Here is a 21,111-nt window from a genome sequence, read left to right on the forward strand (position 1 = left end):
CCAAAAGTGGGTGGAGAAACTGAGAGGAATGGGGAATATTGGTGTCTAATGGCTCCTTTCTGAGCCCCATGTAACGCATGGGGAAAGGTCTGTTGGGATGCCTCTCCTAAGAGAGCAGGAGTTGTGGCCCATGTTGGAAAGACATTCTCCTGGCTGTGTGGGAAGAGATGTGAAAGCAGTGAGATGTTTCTGTCTTTGCTTAGGAGCTTTGCTGATACTGTTAGGCTCATGTTAGAACAGGCAAACAGATTGGTCAGGACTTTTGTTTGTCTATGAAACTGGTATTTATTCAGCAGCTGAGCAAGCCTCCTAAATGAGGATGAACTAACTTGAAAGGCATTTTCTTCCCTCAGCAGTCCAACAGTCTTCAGAGAAGGATAATCTCCAGATGTTTTAAAAGGATCAGAAAAATACAAATAAAAAAAATCTCAATAGCTCCTGTATTTTTCCGAGGTGTTTTGGTTTGTGTAGAGTCAGCAATACAAAAGCAAGAGTCTGGTGCCATGATTTCCCCCTTAGCATCTGATGCAAATTGAAACCCAGCTACTCTTTGCCTGCTCAGAGTAGCTGGAATGATGTCCTGGAGCTGCTGCAAGATAAGGGAGAAAGAGTAGCTGAGCGAAGGGGCAGAAGAGGGACTGCCTAGTCAGGAGAAGGATGTATGCTGTTTTCTATTGCATGCATCCTTTAAACCAGTGCTTGAAAATCTGATTGTCTGATGCAGATGAGGTGTGTGGCTGTGCCTGTCAAACTGAAATTGTCATGGCAAATAAATGAATTAAATTTTTACAGTAGCTGGTAAAGCAGAGTAACTGAAATGGGTTAGCAGTTAAATTATTGTGAGATAAAAAAATCTAGAAGGTAGTTCTATTTTAAAGCAGTCATACCAAGCATTTCTGGTTTGCTTTTCAACCAGGTGAGGATGATGGAAGAGATCAGTCAAAACTTGAAACAAAAGTTTGGGAAGCCTTTAATCCTCTAGTAGACAAGCAGATAGACCAGTTCCTGGTGGTAGCACGGTAAGAGCATTTTAACTCTACTTTCGATAAGTAAATGTTAATAACTCTTTCAAACACTTTTTATGTTCTTTATGCTTTATTAGTATACATGCTGGTTTCAGTTGCTTTATTCACTTGCTCCATTTTTAAATGATGGACATTTACATGCCGTCTTGGGAATTGCATGGCTACTCAGATTTACAACTTAATCACTTTCATAAAAGAATAGCAAATGGCATGTGAAAACTTTCCTGTACTTGATGAGGTTTTTTCAAATACTTCAGCCAGCATGCGGAAGGTTTAGTGAATTAGGTTCTTGACAGTTTATTACTCTGTCCATTTTCTTCCTTTTTCAAATCTAGTGACATTTTAACATCTAGTAGTAGTTTGCTAAGAAGTCTGGTAAAGTGTTTTTGATGGAGCATGGATGCTTTCTAATGCTTAGATTCCAATAGCTAGGCACAATAAAGTAAAAAAAAAAAACAACCCTGCAAATCTGTACAGATGGTGAAGTGTGTGCTTTCATTTAAGCCCAGTGCAATCTTTATTGATCAACTTTTCCTTTTAAAAATGTTCTTGAGCTTTTTCATTGGTATGCATTTATATGAACAGAAGCCAGTACTAAATTTTTGGCTCTTCTAAAAATTGGTGACTGAATAATTTGGGGAGGGGAGAAAAAAAACCAAAAACACTCCAAATTCTGTCTTGTAGGTAAGTTTGTAGGACTGCATGAGAGGAAAGCGTTGTGTGTAGACAGATAGTTGGACCTTTTTGCTGGTTGTAGTAAGTGGAGCAAGTTATTGGATATGGTTAGGAAAGGGATGTGTGAAGTTACAAGCTGCTAGTAGTATCTTGTTTGATATTCTTAATGGTTTTGTTCATTGGCTGTTCTGTCTGGTAGATGTGGACTCTGACTTGCAGGGCTACCTTACTTCAGCCAAGGCCTTTAGCCCTGGAGGAGGGTTAAACCTGTATTTCAGATACTCTGTTAAATAGGGCCCTAGTTCTGTCTACCTTTTGGTTCTTAGTTTTTCCCTTGTTGAGTTACTATGCTTTTGAAATTTCTCCTGAACTTCCCCAAGCGTGACATTGCTGTGCCTGGTGTGGGGTAAGTCAATGGGATACTTGCCAGAGAGGCAGTGCTAGAGCTTGTGTGTAACAGTCTGCGTGACAGAGCCCTCCAGTTCTGGTTGAAGCTTCTACATGATGCAATGAGGGTATGTTTGTATCAAATAGCAGTACATGTGTTCAACGTGCTCAACGGTACAAGCTCGGGGAAATACTGAGAAAAAATAAAAAAGAATTGATGTAAATGAAGGACCTTGTGAAATGCAGTGTTTTAGGATGAAAAGTGTGTGTATACTCAGACATACACATCCGCAGCGATTCTTCTATGTACCTTGAAGGTAAAGGTTGCCATTATGATGAACTTTGGCCAAAATTAAAAAAAAAAACAAACCACAGCAATAAATGGTTAATCTGCATTGCAGGACTTAAAACCCTTTGTGTGGCTGCTTGGGCCCTGTGTGAGAGCCCATTAAGAGGGAGCCAAGAGTGAAACTAGGCTGGTAAAATTAAAATTCAGCTACAGTCCATATTGAAGAAAATCTCATAGTGCAGAATCCATTAATATATTTTTGTCATTGGTTAAGTATGGGCTTTTTGTTGTGTAGACTCTTTAAAGGTTCATAAAGTTCATAGTGTTCTGGCTGCACTAAGGAAACACCATAGAATTTAGGCTCTTGGAAGTTTTACTGTGCTGCTTACATGATATATTGCTGTTTCCCTTGACCTGTGTCAACAGTAAAGTCAAACTGGTTGAACTAAATGATTTATCTGGAACAGATTAATTCTACTTGATTGGATGGGTGTAGGAAAGTGGATGAAAATGGCGGGAGGATCATCTCCATGAGCAGTGTGGAACAAAGGAGTGATGGGGAGAGCTGGAATATCTGAGGAAAGGGTATTCCTGCTTCTTAAGGGACCCTTCTCGACAAGGCTGTGGCTTCACAGTTGCTTCTGATCAAGTGTAATACAGCACACCACTAAAATGCTAAGATCTTTGTTTTCTGGGTTAATATGAAGCAGGATTGATTCAAATGGCCACTGAGCCACACAGTGCTCTGGTGTTGGTGTGAAGAAGACCCAGCAGGAAGTGAGAGAATAGAAGTGCCTGGTGGATGGGGGTTTTTGAATGGGTTGGTTTAGAGTGACTGTAGAGCTGCTTTGTGATGGGGGTTTCCACTGTGTGTAGGCTTTAGTGGTGAGGCTGCTTTTAGTGGTTCTTTCTGGCTGTTGCCTGCTGCCCACTGGGTTTGCTGATGCAGCCACTTGAAGATGCGTGGTATAATGAGGATTACTAAGGAAATCAGTATAAAAATTGCTTCTACCCAGAATCAGCAAAGTGGTCCAGTTTATGATAAGATGCCAGTGACACACACAAAAAGTACCAGTTCAGCTAAAGTTGGGGCTGGAGAAGTTGTGAAACAGGATGGGGATGGTGACTGGGAGACCAGGGAGAGGGCGAAGTGTGAATCTCCACAGAAACCTTGAGTAGGGAGTCTGCTTTCTATTTTGGCCAAACTTAAGTATTTGATGACAACTACTGCTTAAGCATTTACCTTTCCTGCTCTTGTGCTGCTCAGAGCTAGTTTGTTTCTCTGTGTGCGCAACTAATTTGAGGAAGTGATACAAGTGGAGAAGAAAACCGAACCCACCTGTTTCTTGCTGTAGTTGCTCAGAGGAATTCAGCTCCAGTTTACTGTGCAGGAGCATGAATGTTTCACCCATGTGGTGTAGCAAGCGGTGAAGAGAGTAGGAATTGCTGGAACTGATTTTCCTGTTGAAGATTTCTCCAACTTAATTTCTTTAGGAATAAGATGAGAAGCGTCATGGGATTGACCTCAGATGCAGGAACGGCTTGCATCAGGAAGTATTTGAGAATTGTTGTGTTCTCATACAGGCTGTATAATATATATTATTACATATTAAGTTGTAAAATAAAGATTATTTTTAACTTTACGTAAACTTTCAGGAAAAAGCTTGTGTTACTGCATTTTTTCTGTCTGATATTGGCATTTCTCTCTACCTCTGGATAACACAGCACTATTCTTGCTCTTGTGGAAGAGACTTTGCCGTTCATAAAGGTTGCTTGCGCTTAGTTTCTGTTAAAGCTTAAGTCTGTTGAGAGATAAGGCATAAGAGAGTACTTCAGAACTCCCCCATTTGTGGTCTTTGAGTCTTTCACTGTTTCCCCTTCCTAAGCCTCTTTGATCATATGAACCAAGTAAAGTGTTTGTAATAACAAACTACATCTGAAGAGAATGGTCACTGGCTCAGAACTACACCAAACCATGTAATCTTGTTAGTGAGAAATAGTCTGCTGATCTCAAAGAGTGTTGATAGTGTGTTTATATTTATGCTTGTTTTGCATTAAAGTTAATGCTCCATTAAATTTCTTTCAGGTCTGTTGGTACATTTGCCCGAGCGCTAGATTGCAGTAGTTCTGTCAGACAGCCGAGTTTGCACATGAGCGCTGCAGCAGCCTCCAGGGACATCACACTGGTAAGATCTTTTTTAAGAGGAATGTAAGTTTTTGAGAAATGCAAAATACTCACCTCAGCAATAACAGTTGGCAAAAAGAGGAGCAGATGGATTGTAATTGTGGCCTGCTGTGAAGCAGATCCTGTCTTTGTAAAGGAACCCTTTATTTACATATGAAGTAACTTTTTCTGGCCTTGTGCCTCCTATGATCCATCATGGATAATTTTTTGTTCTGTTAAAATGTTCTGGTGACATGCTTCACAGCCCATCTCTTGCATGGGCTCAGTAGCTGTCCTAAGAAGCATGCAAATCTGCCTGCCTGCAATGTTATAATGCCAGAAGCCACTCTTCATCACTTCCCCAGCACCAGACTGTTACTGGCATCCTTGGGCAAGATTGTCTGGGGGAAGAGCTTGTGGTCAGATAAGAAATTTCAGTTGATACAGTTCTTCTCTTCAGTGAGCTGTATTTTAGTGTACGTGAGAAGTGGTGACATTGTTAATATTTTATAATCATAAATTATTCTGAGTACATACAGGAAAGGAAAAACTTGAACTTCTGTGCTAGTTTAATGAGAATTTGAATAAAATTTATGAAGTCTTCAGAGAACTGTTATCAAAGCCTCACCTCATAACTGGAGTAATGTGAAATCATATCTAGAATAAATTCTAGGATAGACCACTGCAGATCAATTATGCACGTGCATAAACTGGTATGATGAAAGGCAAATAACATCCTGATTAAAGTTGCAGAAATCAGGAAATAAAGCCAAAATTTCATTTACTAATACCAGTTCCTCCCTCGCAACATGTTCTCAGCCCTTGTAAATCACAAGTTGCAGACAGTCATAGCTCAGCCTTCTGAGGAGTAATTGCTCATGGGAGCAATTCTTTTTTCCTAATCGGCTATGATGTGTGACTTGACTTGAATCTTCTGGGTGTTTCTGGCCATTGAAGAGACCTTATGCTGCTGCATTTAAATATTTTTTCTTATATGCAATTTTTGTGGATTATTTGACAATAACATACTCTTGGACCTCTATCTTCATGTCAGATGTATAGATGGTACCTAACAGGGCCTGCTCAGTCCTGGGATGAATGGGTCTCTATCCTGTGTATTTTCTTAAATACCCAGGATAGCGTATTTAATAATAATACACACCTTAAGTGCTACAGTGGTGTTGCTGGTGAACAGCTAAGTAGGAGTTATTGATATGCCACAAAAACCGCACTGTTGTTAGTGAACATTAGACTTGTACCCTGACAATCACAGGGAGTCTAAGGTTAGAACAAGTTTTTATTGACTTTGCGTTAGGTACCGAACACTGCACCCTCAAATCTTGGTGCAGAATTTTTGTTATTACTGTTTCACCATTGAGCATTTTCTCCCCTAGCTGCTTGCCCTGACATTTATCTTTCTCTTTTACAACTATGTAGTTCCATGCTATGGACACTTTGCACAAAAATGTCTATGACATTTCCAAGGCAATCTCTGCGCTTGTGCCACAAGGTGGGCCAGTCCTGTGCAGAGATGAGATGGAGGAGTGGTCTGCTTCAGAGGCAAACCTCTTTGAGGAAGCACTAGAAAAATATGGAAAAGATTTCACTGACATTCAGCAAGATTTTGTAAGTACCATGTGGTGACCTGTTCTGATCAGTGACAGAGCTGGTTTACAGCTTGTGTAAATTGTGTTGGTTTTCTTCATGTTGAAGAAGAGGGCTTTGAACTGGAGCATGTGTCATGCTATATATTGGGGAAAGGAAGACCTCATGCTGATGACAGCCTGTTGTGCAGACAGAATTTCAAATCACAGATGATAGCTTTTCCTTTAGAGATATTAATTTAAAGTCATCTGCTCCACTACAGCTGAGGGAGGATTTAGGACAGTGTTGTGACAGCCTAGCTGCTGCAGATTAATTTGTGTTTGAAGGAGAATAAGTATTGGGTCTTCTGAAACATGAAAATTTAGTCACTTAGTATAATGAGATTTCAGAAGGGGCCTTTTGGTATTTAAGGAGGGATCTTGGACATCCAAGGGAAGTGTCCTGTAGTTTGTCCAAAGCTCTGCCCTAGGTGCTCAGCATGCAGATTGAATGGAGCAAAGTAAAGAGAGCCAAGTTTCACTGTATTGCTGTTTGAGTCCTCTGGAACAAAACAAGTAGTTTTAGTGCTTTTTGTCCCATAGTCTAATCTTTTGGAAACAGCACAATACACTGGTCCTGAAATCCTCGTGCTTCTCACACAGAGAACAGAGCTGGCAGGGCACAATTCTGTTAATAGTTATTAACTTATTTTAATGGGCAAACTCCATAGAAGCCAGACAGATCAGAATTGTGATGGTGTTGCTGTGACTCTTGCTCGAGTCTTTGCTGCTCAGAGAGAGTCTGAGCCAGTGGGATTCCTTTCACATTGTGCCTCTAGAATTGTTTACTGTGGAGCCAATGCAGCATGAATATTTACCTGTAACCTGCTCTACTTCTACACTGAGAGAACTCTTTTGAAAGGGCATTTAATTTAACATGGGTCCCATGTGCATCTAATGCCCTTACGAGGTTTAGACTGTCTTTTTTTGTTAGGAGGGTTAGTAGTTGCAAAACTCTGCTAGAAGCTGTCAAAGGAATCATGTGAATTTTCAGTGAGGCTGTGTGCCAGTTCCCTGCAATGACTGCTGCTTTTTCTTTATGTCCCTAGCTCCCATGGAAGTCCTTAACAAGCATAATAGAATATTACTATATGTGGAAAACTACAGACAGATACGTTCAGCAGGTAAGAGTCAGAATCGCGTATTTCTTTCTAATGGAAGATGTTTTCCTTGCCTTTGAAACCAAGTGTTGTTTCATTCTCCCTTTTGGGGTTCAGCTTTTTGAATAGGTGGGCTCTGTAATGATCTGACGCACTGAACAATCTCTTTTGTCACTAAATTCATCAGCCATTCTGTGGATGCAAACATGTAGCATTGACGTTTGTGCTTTCTTTCCATGTTTGCTTCCACTTTATTTGTTTGGAGCTTTCAAATGTCTATTTAGGAATTCAGCAGTTTGGGGAAAGGAATACAGTTAATTTCTGCCCATAGAGAATGAGATCAGCATTAAATTCAGTTTTCACTTCTTAGGGGCTGGGCAGTGCTGTACAGCAGGCACCCATGCTAATTCTTCATCTCTGCCTGCCTGTCACTGATTCAGATGCACGGAGTCTTCCCCATGTAAGCACTGCGAGTAAAGTATTTAGGAAGCGTTGATAGCTCAAATTCCCGGACTCGTTATACTTGAGAATCAACTTTGACTAGTGTTTACAATCATTTTAATCTCTACTTGTTTAAATACGAAGGCTGCTTGATTCCTTAAATCACAATGCAAGCAGTATGCAAAATGTTGCGGACTATTAGATGCTACTTATAATATTTAATAGGAAAATTAATTAAAAGAAGGGAGAAACTATAATGGATTTTTCAGTATAATTATTAGTTTTATGTTTAAGTATCTATTTGAAGTATTAGAAGAAATGGAGTTACAAAAAAGTCCAGCCTTAACTTGCTTCATTGGAAATTCAGTCCATGATAAAGAGAAGAAGCCTGAGGCATTGACCAGTATGCGGCATGTGCTATGTCTGGGCACCTTGGTTTGCAGTGTGATTTTCACCTTTTTCTTTGTGATCAGAACACTGTTTATGCTACAGACGCATCCTCTAGACAAATGAGAACTCTTTTTTGCATCAATTTTATGTTTTTTATTAACAGCATCCTCATTCCAGTATTTCCCCAAGTTCATTTGTTGGTATAAACTTTTGCTTCCAGTAAAAGAATAGGTGGTAAGACAGTGGGATGGTGATGGAAGCTGGCATGGTGGGGAAAAATGTGTTGGAGAAAGGAGGTCATGGTCTTTCCTTCGCCGTCGAACTGTGTATTGTTGATATTGTGAGTGCTGCTATACTCTCTGACTACAGCTGTTTAGGAGATATACACAGCTTGTTCTGCAATCAATATTTGCACTGTGAAGAATCCATTTATCTTCTAGCCTCCATCTTAGTCATAAAAATCCATCTAGCAACATGGTAGGTATGAGAAAAAGTGAGAACTTATGTTCTGGGAAGGCAAAACAACTGGAGAAACTGCCTTGATTAGGAAGTGGTTAAATTCTTTTGCTATTTCCACTTTCTTGAACTTTCTTCTACATAGACAGAACTGGAGAGGGAATAGTTGCATGAAAGACTTTATTTGCTCTTGCAGCAATTAAAAAACCCAACAAACCCACAGTTTCTCTGTTGTTTTGTAATATTCCTATGTAGTGGGGTTTCTATCATGGTTGTACTGTATCTTACATGTTCTGCCCACTAGTGTTTCAGGGAGTGGGATTTGGGGAAAACTTCCATTTAGAGGCTCTACACTTAGGAGACAGTACGAGTGTAAGCCAAACAGGTAGAAATTGCAGTTCAGAGATATCACATCAGTCAAGTCTGAGCTGAGCTGAAGACCTCATCTCAAATTCCCAGCTTGTACAAGCAAATAATACTATTAAACATTTATGAAAAGCCTGGGAGACCTATCTATATATAACCACAAAGAAAGCATAGGAAGTTGTAGTTGAAATAATGGTGTATTACATTTATATTTTACTTCATGTGTGCAGAGTCTTTGTCAAAGCACATGCTTCACCACTTTTTCCATCTGTGTCTTTATAGTGCTTTGTCTGTGTAGATTCTTTCCTGACTCTAATACCACAAAATGATTCTGGGGCTAACAGCATTTTTGTATGTGAATATGCTAAGTAAGGATACGAAAAGTGTGTATCCCAAATTGTTTTGCTTTGAGTTGTCCTCCTAGGAGGATGATTAAATTATATTCCAAGGCTATATGCTGTTGTCTTTAAAAAAAAATACTGGTAACTTGCTCATTCCTGTAGAATCCTTGGCTGAATTAACGTAAAAATGTCCATTTATACTGTTTCTCAGAGTTACACAACATAATAATGAAGTTCTTTGTCGTCAGCCAATTGCCACCTTTGATGAAAAACAGTTGGGAACTGCTTACATCCTTCTGTATTTCCTTTGCAATTTTCTTGGACTGAGTAAGCATTGTCATAATCCTGAAGCAGAATTCATCCATTTCTTGCCATTGAGGAAGCTAAATTTTTAGTTTACTTCAACAGAAGACCCTTTTTTGGGATTGAACAATAAGGTATATGTATGTTGGTATACCTAAGATCAAAAGGCTTAATACAGCACTTCCTTGTCTTGTGAGTAAGTTACTGTGATTGAGCATTTTGGAGCTTGAACTTGGATCTCTTATTTAGTAATTTTTATTTGGCTTCAGCTATACCACATTTTTGAAGGTAACCCAAGGTAATTAGGAGTTCGCTCATATCAAGAGATATACTGACCCTCCAGGAACAGAACTGCTAGAAGGATTAATTCTACTGCAATGTCAATGCTGAATTTGTGGTCTGATGCAGGCTTGTGAATGTCTGTCCAAAGTGATCCCAAGAGCTGTCCTGTCAAAGGCACCCTTTCAGAGTTCTCTTGAATAAAACAGGAGATGCATTCCCAATTCAGTATCCTGTGTCTCCTTTGAAAGCATCCTTTTCTTGAGATGGATTTCCAGAAGCAGTTCACAAGAGTATATATTTCTGATTCAGAAATGTTTGAAGTGGCATCCACTGAGTAACTGCTGTTTGGTGACTTCCCTCAGAGATGTAAGAACTCTTTCAGAGTTGATGTGATGTTTGGATATGCCTACATTTTCATCCAAAGTAAAAGTTGAGTTCTTACATAGTCCCTCTCCTTCCTTGCCACCCCCCCCACCCCCCCCCCAATCCTTAAATTATTCTGTTTTCATATCATGAGGGGAAGTTCTGAAAGCTTTAAAACATAACTCTTCATAGCTGTTGATGCAGTTGAGAAGAGTGTGAGACATGGCAGTTAGTAGTGGCAGATAACTGAAATAGTCATACGCTTTTAGGGAATTGAAGGCTTTATTTTACTTTTTGAATTTTTATTTGTGCTTGAGGGCCATCTAACTTGAGGGGAAAGATCAAATATCAATCTCTGCTGTGCTGTTTTTTTATTGAAAAAGTCAATGAATAGACAATCAATTTTAAGGTATGTATAGTGTTGAGAAGATACTAGAGAAAGTGGAAGTGCCCTTGTATTTGGCTACATGAGTTAGGGAGCTTAAATAAAGGACGGAGCTCTGGGTAAATCTTGATGAGGATAGAAAACTATTAAGGGAAGCAAGATCCCTTTGTACCTAGCCAAGAGCCGAGAATGACATCTTAATGTACTAGCGTTCATAAAGTTCTGTGTGCTAGCAAAGTAGAAACAACATCAAAGAAATGGTTTTCCACATACATAGTGCATTTTATCCCCGAACACCTCCTACACTAATGCTGGAACTATGGCAATTTTGGCAGGCAAGAGACAGAGACTGTAGGTGCCACACATCAGTACTCAGATGTGTTGCTGGAGCACAAGCAGCTGGAAACACTTCTTTCAAATGCTCATGGACTAGCTAACTTTTCTGTCCCATTTCCCCTGCTCCCCAACAGCACTTGTATGTTCAGAGTTTTGGAAAAGAATAAACTGTGTGAAAGTTCTTCTCTAAATCCAGAAAATTAAATTAGTCTTCCCTATCATAAAGGCTTAATGTTTAAGAATGTTTGAGGTGTCCCTGTGCTTTTTACCAACCCAACTCTTGTGTTATAGACCATGAAACATCCCTTGCATTTCTGGGTTTCTTCTGTTATTACCTCTTTGTAAATGTTCACTCTTTCTAAAATGACCACAAACAAGCTTAGTGGGTAGAATGAGAGATATCAAATCTAGGGAGAGGTTATATAAAGGACAGATGTTTGTACTAACTTAAATGTACAGTGCTTAATATTTTAATCCCTTAGTCCCTGTGGGATAGAAAAGTTGGCAATATCTCCCTTTTATAGATGGGGAAAAATATGATGAGGTAAATAAGAGGGTATACTTAAGATATATAAATAACTCAAAGACAAAAGATTTCGTTTAAGCCAAACTACTAGGGAAAAGTTGCAAATATTCAGCCTTTTTGTGGATGAGGACATTCATCACTGCATCAGACAACATTAAGAATTTATAGTGTAAATATGCTTCAAGCACAAATCAATTAATAACTGGCCAAGAACCTAGCAAAGCACTTTCTCTGTGAAGGGATTATTCTGAAGTTGTGCAGGGCTACATTTCAGGCACCTTTCTTTTGTACCTTCTGGTATCGGTCACTGTCAGAAAGTAGGGAACTCATCATATCTGGTCTATTGATTGCTCACAGCATTAGGTACTTAGTGCAGAACCTCTTCTTACCCAGTCCATTGTGGTACCTTCTAAAAACCTTAAATTTTCCTGGTATCCTAGTTTGTAATAAAGGCATATGCTGTATGTCATGCTCTGTGCCCATCCCCAGGCAGCTATAGGAGAGGAGGGTATTGCTAGGTCCAGGTGACTTATGGCAGTTGTTAGCTCAGACTTTGCACCATGATCTTCAATCACAAAGATCTGTGGTGTGAGGTTAACATTCATCACCAGTTTACTAAAATGTTGCTCAGTGCCCTAAATTAAGCATGTCTCCAAGGCAAATGACTTTACATTGTGGATAGAATATTTCAGCTGCTGGTAATACTTTGTGCTTGCATAAAGCTTTGGCATTCATAGATTTCCAAAACTGCCATGACATAATGAGTCTAGATAGTCCCCTTGGGAGCTTTTGTCAAGCAAATGGCAGCTTCCCCCACTGCCCAATCTAGAAATCTAGTGGAAGATACTCAAGCAGTTTTGTACCAGTGGAAGTTCCTTGAATTTCCTGCTTAGGTCTCAAGGAGATAGAGTCGTTATACAAGTTTAATCAAGCAGTATTTTAAGCTGTTTACCGGTATCTGATGTTTATCAGTATCTGATATATTATACTGCGCTGCATCAAAAACAGTGAGACTAGCAGGTTGTAAGAAGTGATCCTGCCCCTCTACTTTGCTCCTGTGAGATGCCACTTGGAGTACTGTGTGTGGTTCTGGTGTCCTCAAAATAAGGACATGGAGCTGTTGGAATAAGTCCAGAGGAGGTCCATGAGGATGACCAGGGGACTGGAGCACCTCTCGTATGAAAGCAGGCTGAGAAAGTTGGGGCTGTTCAGCCTGGAGAAGAGAAACTGTGTGGAGACCTCCCAACAGCCTTCCAGTATCTGAAGGGGGACTGCAAGGATGCTGGAGAGAGACTCTTCATCAGGGACTGCAGTGATAAAACAAGGGCTAATGAATTCAGACTTAAAACAGGAAAAGTTCAGGTTAGATATAAGGAAGAAGTTCTTTACTGTGAGGGTGGTGAGGCTCTGGCACAGGTTGCCCAAAGAAGTGATAAACGCTCCATCCCTGGCAGTGTTCAAGGCCAGGTTGGACAGAGCCTTGTGCTACATGGTCTAGGGTGAGGTGTCCCAGTCTGTGGCAGAAGGATGGAACTAGATGATCTTAAGGTCCTTAAGGCTAACTATTGTATGATTCTATGTTGGACTTTGTTGTAATTCCCGGGGAGATAATGAGTTCTGTAAATGTTCATCAATTGATGTAACTGCCGTGATAATCTGTGCCTGGGGAAAGACTACCTGTTTTCCAGTTCTTGAGCTGAAAGGCATCTGAGCATGCATTTTGTTGAAGGGTGACTTTTGAGTGGTGCCTCTCTGCAAAGTTGAGGAGGAATGCTGATGCTATTTGGAAAGCTACTGTCATAGCACTTTTTGAGGCCCATCATTGGATGCTTTGGATTGTCACATAGACTTTGGTAGGGTGGTTTAAAAATACTTGAATTTGTGGTTTGTATTCAAAGGGATAACTTTTTTAGTTTCATTGCCAGTTTCCAGGAAAACCTGTATTATTGCTTCTTCTAGTCTATAGGATTCATCAAGGATCTGGAAAACTTGCCTTCACCAGCAGAAAGAAGTCAGCTTTTGAATGCAGCACTGTGAAGGTGTACCCATAGTATCAGGATAGCTTTCAGACATTCTGCTTTCTCAGCCCTTGTTCTCTTCTCTGAAAACTTCATTCTTTGATTTCTAAGATAGGTTGACTTTTATTTGCAGAAGGAAAGAGGGGAATTCTTAACGAGTCTAGGGAGCTTTGGTGAGAAACTGTCAGACTGTCAAATGGAAAAATCCTTGCTTGAGCCTGTCCTGATCAGAGCAAGCTTTATGCTTATGGGAAACTTTTTTTTCTTCTGTGTGTTCATTGTGACCCGGTAAAAACGTTTGTCCGTTCCTCAGTGACACATTCTTCAGTTTTACTACATTTTTCTGATGCATACTGTTTCTATGAAGATACTGAATTCAGCTTTCAGTTATTTTCCTACACTGTGCCTTGAGGCTGCTGCATAGGAAATGCTAAATTAACCTGTTTGTCTGTGATATCGCCATGCTGCTGGTTTGTCTGGAAAACGTTGTGGGTTTATGCAGGCCGGTGTTACCAGCGTGGATGTTGAAGAGCATGGCCTGAGCAGGAGATCAGACTAGAGGCCTCCAGAGATTCACCTTAAATTAATTTAGGTTACGTAATAAAGGGAAAACTCGAGAATGTCTCTCTGTTTAAATGGTGTGAAGGTTTGAGCTATAAAACAGATTCTTACCAGTTATGAAAGCTTATGCTAGTTGCACACCTCTGACATGTTCTTGTTGACTATCAGCAAGTTCACAGCTGTAGCTAAATGGAAGAAAGGAGCAGAGCTATTCTGGGGGAATTTTTTCCATACATCCCATTGAAAAGATCCTCTGATCCATTACTGCAGAAATGTGGACAGAAGTTAATGGATGGTTTTACTGAAGTAAGGCCACATAAAGAGACAAATGGTGTGTGCTGTGTCCCCGTGCTCTGAAACTCTCCTTCTTATATGCATTCATAACACGTCTGTGTTAATGTTTCTTAATGTCCTGGCAGTGGTGGTTTTCATTAGGGGCCTTATTAACTTTTAAAGAAAATCTCCTGAGTCACTTGGTCTTCAGAAGTGAGGACTGTCAACAAAAGAGTCTTCCTTGAAATGGTTCAGCTGTTGAGTAGATGTGATGGAGAGGGTACGTAAAGATACCTATTGTTGTCCAGTTGGTGAATGTTGTCATGGAGAACAGACAGACTGATATGTCAGATCTTCCTCTGCAGGTAAAAAAAAAAGCGGAGATTGTGGCAGGAACAACGTGTGAATGTGTATTGAAGTGAACAGGAATTAAAAGTTTGTCCGTATAAGCAGTAGATTGTCATTTCTTTGACTTTTTGAAAAGCTGTGTACAGAGTCATCTGATGCTCACAGTTGTTTTCAGAGGATGCTTACCTGTTGAAAAAGGGGTTTGTGGTAGCTACTTAGTGACAGGAGAACTTCATTGTACCTTAATAAGTGCTAAAGTTTTACCTGGGAGTTAAGTAATATACCTAGAAAAATATTTCTTATTTTATTTTTAGTTTAACTTTCTTTGTTCTTATTTTCTTTTTAAAGAAACGATTGAAAGCAGCAGAAGCAGAAAGCAAACTAAAACAAGTGTATATACCCAACTAGTAAGTATCTTTTTTGTATTGTTTTGGTTTCTATTTCATTGTAGAGGGTTTGGTGTACCAGTTTTGATGGCCTGCCAGTGTTATATATTTGAGAGACATAGTTCTATGAATGTTTGTTCAACTATTAAATTAGGTCACCAATATAATGAACTTTATGCTGATGCTTGAATTCTTTTTTATTTTAGCTGAGTTAATGCTAACCACCCTGATGCTAATAAAGAGCTAGCTGCCCTGTGGAAGAAAACATGATAGCTTTGGTAATTCAGAGCTGGCTAGAACAAAGCAGCATTCCTCCCAGTACACTTATGCTGCTGCTTATGTGTATGTAAAAGGCAAAGCTGTTCCCACGTGCTGACCTTACTCTGTGTTCCAGAAGTGAATTTCCTTAATGGACAGCAGAGGACTTTCCCTTTGGGGCTTTCCTGGTTAGGATAGTGTGCTGTCATGTTGCTCATTTCCTTCATCCTGTATAATGTTCCCATCCTGAAGCAATCATTATGTGTCTTCTGATTTTTATTTTCTACCAACTGGGAGTTGGGGACTTGCTAGCAGGTCAGCATGGTTGTGAATAAAAGGGTGGGTAATTAACTGCTTTGATAATACCTCTGTTTTTCTTCATTTTTGTTATCAGTGGATCACCAATATGTGGTTGTTTCTTAATGTATTATATATATATAAATTGTATGTAGAAATATATTAAAAATAATACATACTGGTATATAAATTCTTATTAAAGTGTTCTCTCTGTTGCATTTCTTCTGCATAATCCAATGCAGAATTTAAAATCTCCTCTGTCCTTTTTCTTTTCAGCTTTCACTCCAGATACGTTCCCATGTGTATTATCCCAAATAACTCCTTCACTCTTGAATACAGTCTCCTTTCAAATATTTCTAAACTTCTACCATGTGTTCTACCATGTGTTCCATTACTTAAGAGAAAATTTTCACATATTTAGCTTGCAAGACCATCCCTTATTTCTCTTATTTCTTGTGAAAATCAAGGATCCCTGATTTCTTTTTTGCTTTGAAATATGTCAGTATCTCTCAGGTGAATTTGCTAAAAATTAAATGTAATATTCAGAGTGAATCCAAATAGATTTCTTGTCATGCAGTTTTTCAACACTGTTGCTGTTGTGCATGGTGTTACTCTGCAGGGGGACACTGGACATCAAATTAAACATGAATTCACAATGTGATAAGCTTGTAAAGCAAAAGCCAATATAATTGAGGCTGCAGTTGCAAAAGGATATTGCAGATGAGAGAGGCTGGTAGTCTTTCTTTTGCTTCTGGATTATAATGTATGTAGGTAGGGCTCTGTATTTGGAAGGTTATGATGCTTATTTTGACAATGGCTGTCTGGGGTGGTATCCCTTAACACTGTATCTCAGGAAGATAGTTCTGGTTGCTATCTGGAGAATATAATCAAATCAGCAACTTACCTCTACTTCCGGAAGACTTCTGTCTCTGCCTGTGTGGTTGCTTGTTTTGTCTCTGGCCTTGATTTCCAGTCATGGTTGATTTTGTGTTTATCAATTAAACAAGCTTATTGTTTAATTGATAAAATGGATGTCAATTTTTCCTTCTCTTTCAGTATGCATGCCTGTGTCTCTGGCTGTGTTCTACTGATAGGACACTTTGTTCCTGTGATGTTATCAGGAAAATTGGGGGGAGAAGAGGGGAGCAGGATAAGAAAAACAATAGACGCAGTCTTCAAAACTTATTTCTCATGTCACATACATTCTATACGATTAAAAAGTAACAGGTCAAACTGAGGCTTTCAAGTTGGTATTTTCTAACCTGAGGCTGTGGCCCAAATTTTCAGTGTGGGTAGCTAAAGCATGGAGAGTCCTTCCAAGAACAACCCTGGTTTTGAGACAGACATCTGTAGTTGATGTGATTGAACAGTGTTTGGATGTGTGGCTTTGTAATGCATTCCTTTGATTGGAAACTACTGTTTTATGACTTCCTGGTGAGAGGAGAAGGCATAAAATCAGCTGAATTCTGGTTTTAGGAAATACTGGGGCGGGGGGAGAAGAATAAGTTATTTTCTGTAGCAATTTCCCTGTCAGTGGGAGAGGTGTTAAATAAAGCAGCAGCAGAAGCCCGAATGCACAGAGATTCCATGTTCTCACATGCTTCATCCTGCCATTCATTAGCATGAATGTGGAACTCGGAGACCTTTCTTGTTGCAGGCATAGTCTCCATCTCTTTCTTCTTCTATGTACCCAAACATAATCCTCAAGCTCTTGTGGAAGTCATATTCTCATTTTACTAATCTTATGGGTATCAGATGTACTAGTTACTTGCTTCTTTTTGGTGAGGGTCTAGTTGCAAAGCTGTTGTTTTTTGGAATTATGACATCTGCAAATCATGACAGCAGAGACATACAATTTTGTATGGTTTTTCTCTCTTTTGCTTTGATCTAAGTGATCCCAGAAGGAATAAGAACAGAAAGGGAAGCATGAAGTGCTCCATGCAATCCCCAGTCTCCAAAATGTATTGATGTAAATAATGTGAATTTTAAATTTACATCTGTAAATGTAAATTAATACATTCTACTACAGAATTTTATCTGAGAATCTCAGAGCACTTTGACAAGCTGCAAACGCTGCCTTGCAAATGTTTGTAAAGTAGACAAATATTATTCTCCCTACCCTGCCTCATTTTTTAAGTGAACAAGGAAACAGGGAGACTAAGTCAAAGCTTTGGATGACTGCAAAGGGCCATTGCTTAGCAAGCTGAAGATAATTCCCTTATCTGGTTCTTGGTTGTCCTCTGCCTGAGGAGCCAGACTTTTCCTTCCCTATTTAATTGTAGCACAGAAAACTGAAAGGTGTAACAGTGTTCTTTCTTTTGTAGCTGTGCTGTTTAAAACGGTGATCATCAACATTTTGTTGGCGAAAGCTTCTGGTTTTCAAAAAGTAGCAGTTGTAGGCCTGTTCTGATAAGTGGATATTTACAGTAGCCTGGAGAGTTGTGATGAAAATTTGCCTTTGTTGTCTGGATAAGGAATCCAGACACTTACATTAGACACCTTGTGGTACATGGCATAAATATTCCTCACAAAGGATTTAAAGTTGTACTTATTTTTGAGGCTTTATTTCTTGATTGTTCTGTTGCACCCAGCACCACTGTGATTTTGTCAGTAACAGGATGGCGTTGAGCTTATAGTTATTTTTAACAGCTAAAAATTTTATCACTGTGCTGTGCATTACATGCTAGTCAGCCATATAGTGAAGGGATTTCAGTGTTATGTGTTGCTTAGGATTATCTTCAGTTTGGGTTTTTTGGGGCAGGGGCTGGCTTCCAGTGCCTTCTTTCTGCATGTGCTTTATGTATCACCTTAATCTCTTAAATTGAGACTGATCTCCGCAGAATACAGCCCAGAAATTTGCACTTGGTGATCCCTGTTCTAGCATAACTGAATGCTCCATTGCATTTGAAACCCCTTTAAGAGATTTCCATTCTTGATGTAAGAACTGGAAATGATAGCTTACCACACCATCAGTATTTTTCTTACCTTATTTGCATCTTTCACTTCAGCTTCATTAATTGCTTAATGATTCATCCAGTTATTCATCTAATTCTCTTGTTAATAGCTGTAGCAGGCTTTGGTGATATAAGTTTAATTAACATATCATCAACAATTAAGAGCTTTTTTTCTTCCATATGTTGAAAGCATTAGCTGCCTGAATTTTATTGCCCCTGTGAAACTTGACCTTAGCTTTGGAGCAGGACACTTTCTGGTGCTTGTTGCAGCTATGTTAATTGTAGTGTTCCAGAAATCCTAAAGTGAAGTTACTGCCACAAATATGGTGATCAGCGTGGTTTAGTGATCAGCTTGCACCTGTCCATCCCTTTCTCTTGTGCTTGAAGTACAAATTTGATAAGGGTTGTAGGAAGCACAATGGAGTCAGGCCATCACCCGCCTTTCTGCGCGAGATCTTAGTACTTTGGGTGTGCATGCTAATGCATGCAGTCCTGTTCTCAACTTGTTGTTTACATTCCTTCCTGGCATGCTGCTCAAAAATCCAAAACATTTGTTGTGCTTTACTGATGGATTTCAGACTCCTTTACTGTCTTTTGGGGAGGATAAATCCATGTATAGAAGGAAAAGTGTGCCTGATGTTCAGCTGTAAGACCTCTATTTTATTTGCTTCAGTCATTTGCTCTATGAGCAACACTGCTTGTAACAGTGTGCATCTGTGAGGACTGTTTGTTTTGCAGCATCTTGGTAATGTTTGCACATGGAGCTTGCTAGTGAATCATTGGCGAAAGTTCTGCAGCCAGGTTACTATAGTGACATCCCAGAGTCCCTATAATGCTGAGAAGCATGAATGTACCCTCTTTCAGCTTTCCCTTTGTTAAACACGTCTGCAGATCTCCTGCCATCTGTGGTGTCGGAACTTTGTGCCATTCTGATAAACACCCCAAAACCCTTTAATCTTTGTATGAGCCAGGCAAATTAATAAGCAAAAGGAGATGAAAACCTTGTCAGGCTTGTTAATCTAAAGGCCTTCCCCTCCCTGTCTTCTCTGCTTCTATGGGCTGTGTATGGACTGCTCAGTATACAGAAGGAACAGACTATTTACAGTGTTTCTGTGCTGCTTAGCCTCCTCAGCTTTCTCTTCTGCAGAAAGGCCCTGAACTTTACAGCAAGGAGCATCATCAGGACACTGTCGCAAGTTTTTCCTGGACTGGGCAAATTCTCTCTTACCTCCATATGTGGTTCTTTCAGGGCATACACCGCAGAATGTATTTTGTCTCTGTAGAAATGGAGCTTAACTGAGCTCTGTATCTCAGTCCCTGATCAGACATTTTCAGATGAGAAGTATGACCTTCTAGCTTCCAGGGCAGTGTAAGCTTTCCAGAGGCATTTGGGTTTGTTCTGGAGCTGAGAGGGACAGTTGTCTTTGGAATTCAGTCACTTGGAACTCCTTTGCTTTCAGGGGTCATTGCTGTGAACATAAAACCTGATATTGATGCCCCATTAGAAAGACATTAATTTGGCCATATTCCCACAATGCTCAATGCTGGTTTTGCAGCCCTAACCAGGGTATATTAACCAGGTTAAGTATTCTGGGTCACTGAAATCACTGTGACTCGTGTGTCAGTGTGCAACTGATGTGTAAGAAAATGTGGTTTCAGAAAGCCATTTTAAGATATTTTTTTCTTGAATAAGTGGATTCTAAATTATGGGTTTATTAGTTGGATTTAAAAGGAGTATGTCCACTTCCTTTGGTCTTCAGGTAAGAGAATATGAGGGGGAAATGTAATCGGCACTACCATTTGGACTTGTGTTCAGGAGTTGTCACCAAAGGCTGTCTACATTTTGTTGTTTCTACAAACTGAGCTCCTAACAGCACCTGGGAGGCCTTGCATGTTTTATAAGCTCCTTGTTTATTCTTGTCTGAAACCCTCATGAGGCTTCTCCCATCTTCCTCCGTTCTCCAGAAGTCCTGTCCCTGCAATACTAGTTCTCTATCATTCTTGTTCTCTCAGTTGCCAAGGATTTTTTGAATGCCTCATTTTCGCTCTTGAATACCTCTTCCCCTGCAGAGATTTTGTACCGTTCCATGCCGCTCTCTATGCCAAGGTTTTGTTTGCCCTTCCATTATCTGCTCCTGCCAGTAGCTTTTTTTTTTTTTTTTCTCCTGAGTCAACATTTTTCAGAGAGTTATAGTGATGAGCTGAGGTGATTCAGGTGGTGTTGTATTGGAATGAATTGGTGACAGCCATCAATGCATTTCTGCATTTCTTGCTGTGCGGATGTTAAGCTTTCAGACTTTTTCTGTTTAGTAGAAACAGTAGAAATGTTTTCTATTAAAAGCACAGACCATAGCTTAAGATTTGTCAGAAGGCTCATATTCATGAAAATCTGTGTATACGCTAGGTCCGAAGATTTTGTTCAGTGGTTTGGGTGTCCTTGTGCAAACTGTGGCTACAAGATGCAAACCTTTCCAGTAAGACAATGTGGAAATATTTGTGACTGCATCTAGGGTTATATTTCCCCCAGTAAGACAAGGGTTGCTC

The 21,111-nt window shown here is 39.7% G+C and overlaps 1 protein-coding gene across 6 annotated transcripts in view; it reads left to right on the forward strand.

Annotated features, from left to right (window-relative positions):
* MTA1 (metastasis associated 1) overlaps positions 1–21,111 on the forward strand; it is an 81,036-nt gene that overhangs the window by 32,353 nt on the left and 27,572 nt on the right. For all 6 annotated transcript variants that reach the window (XM_062616239.1, XM_062616243.1, XM_062616242.1 and 3 more), the window contains exons 7-11: positions 917–1,019; positions 4,463–4,562; positions 5,978–6,166; positions 7,233–7,307; positions 15,021–15,079. In XM_062616239.1, coding sequence (XP_062472223.1) covers positions 917–1,019; positions 4,463–4,562; positions 5,978–6,166; positions 7,233–7,307; positions 15,021–15,079 — 526 coding nt within the window. The remainder of the gene's footprint in view (positions 1–916; positions 1,020–4,462; positions 4,563–5,977; positions 6,167–7,232; positions 7,308–15,020; positions 15,080–21,111) is intronic.

This window comes from Pezoporus occidentalis, unplaced genomic scaffold (assembly GCF_034315485.1).
Source record: "Pezoporus occidentalis ecotype Australia unplaced genomic scaffold, CSIRO_AGI_Poc_V1 ctg189, whole genome shotgun sequence".
Taxonomy (NCBI): Eukaryota; Metazoa; Chordata; class Aves; order Psittaciformes; family Psittacidae; genus Pezoporus; species Pezoporus occidentalis.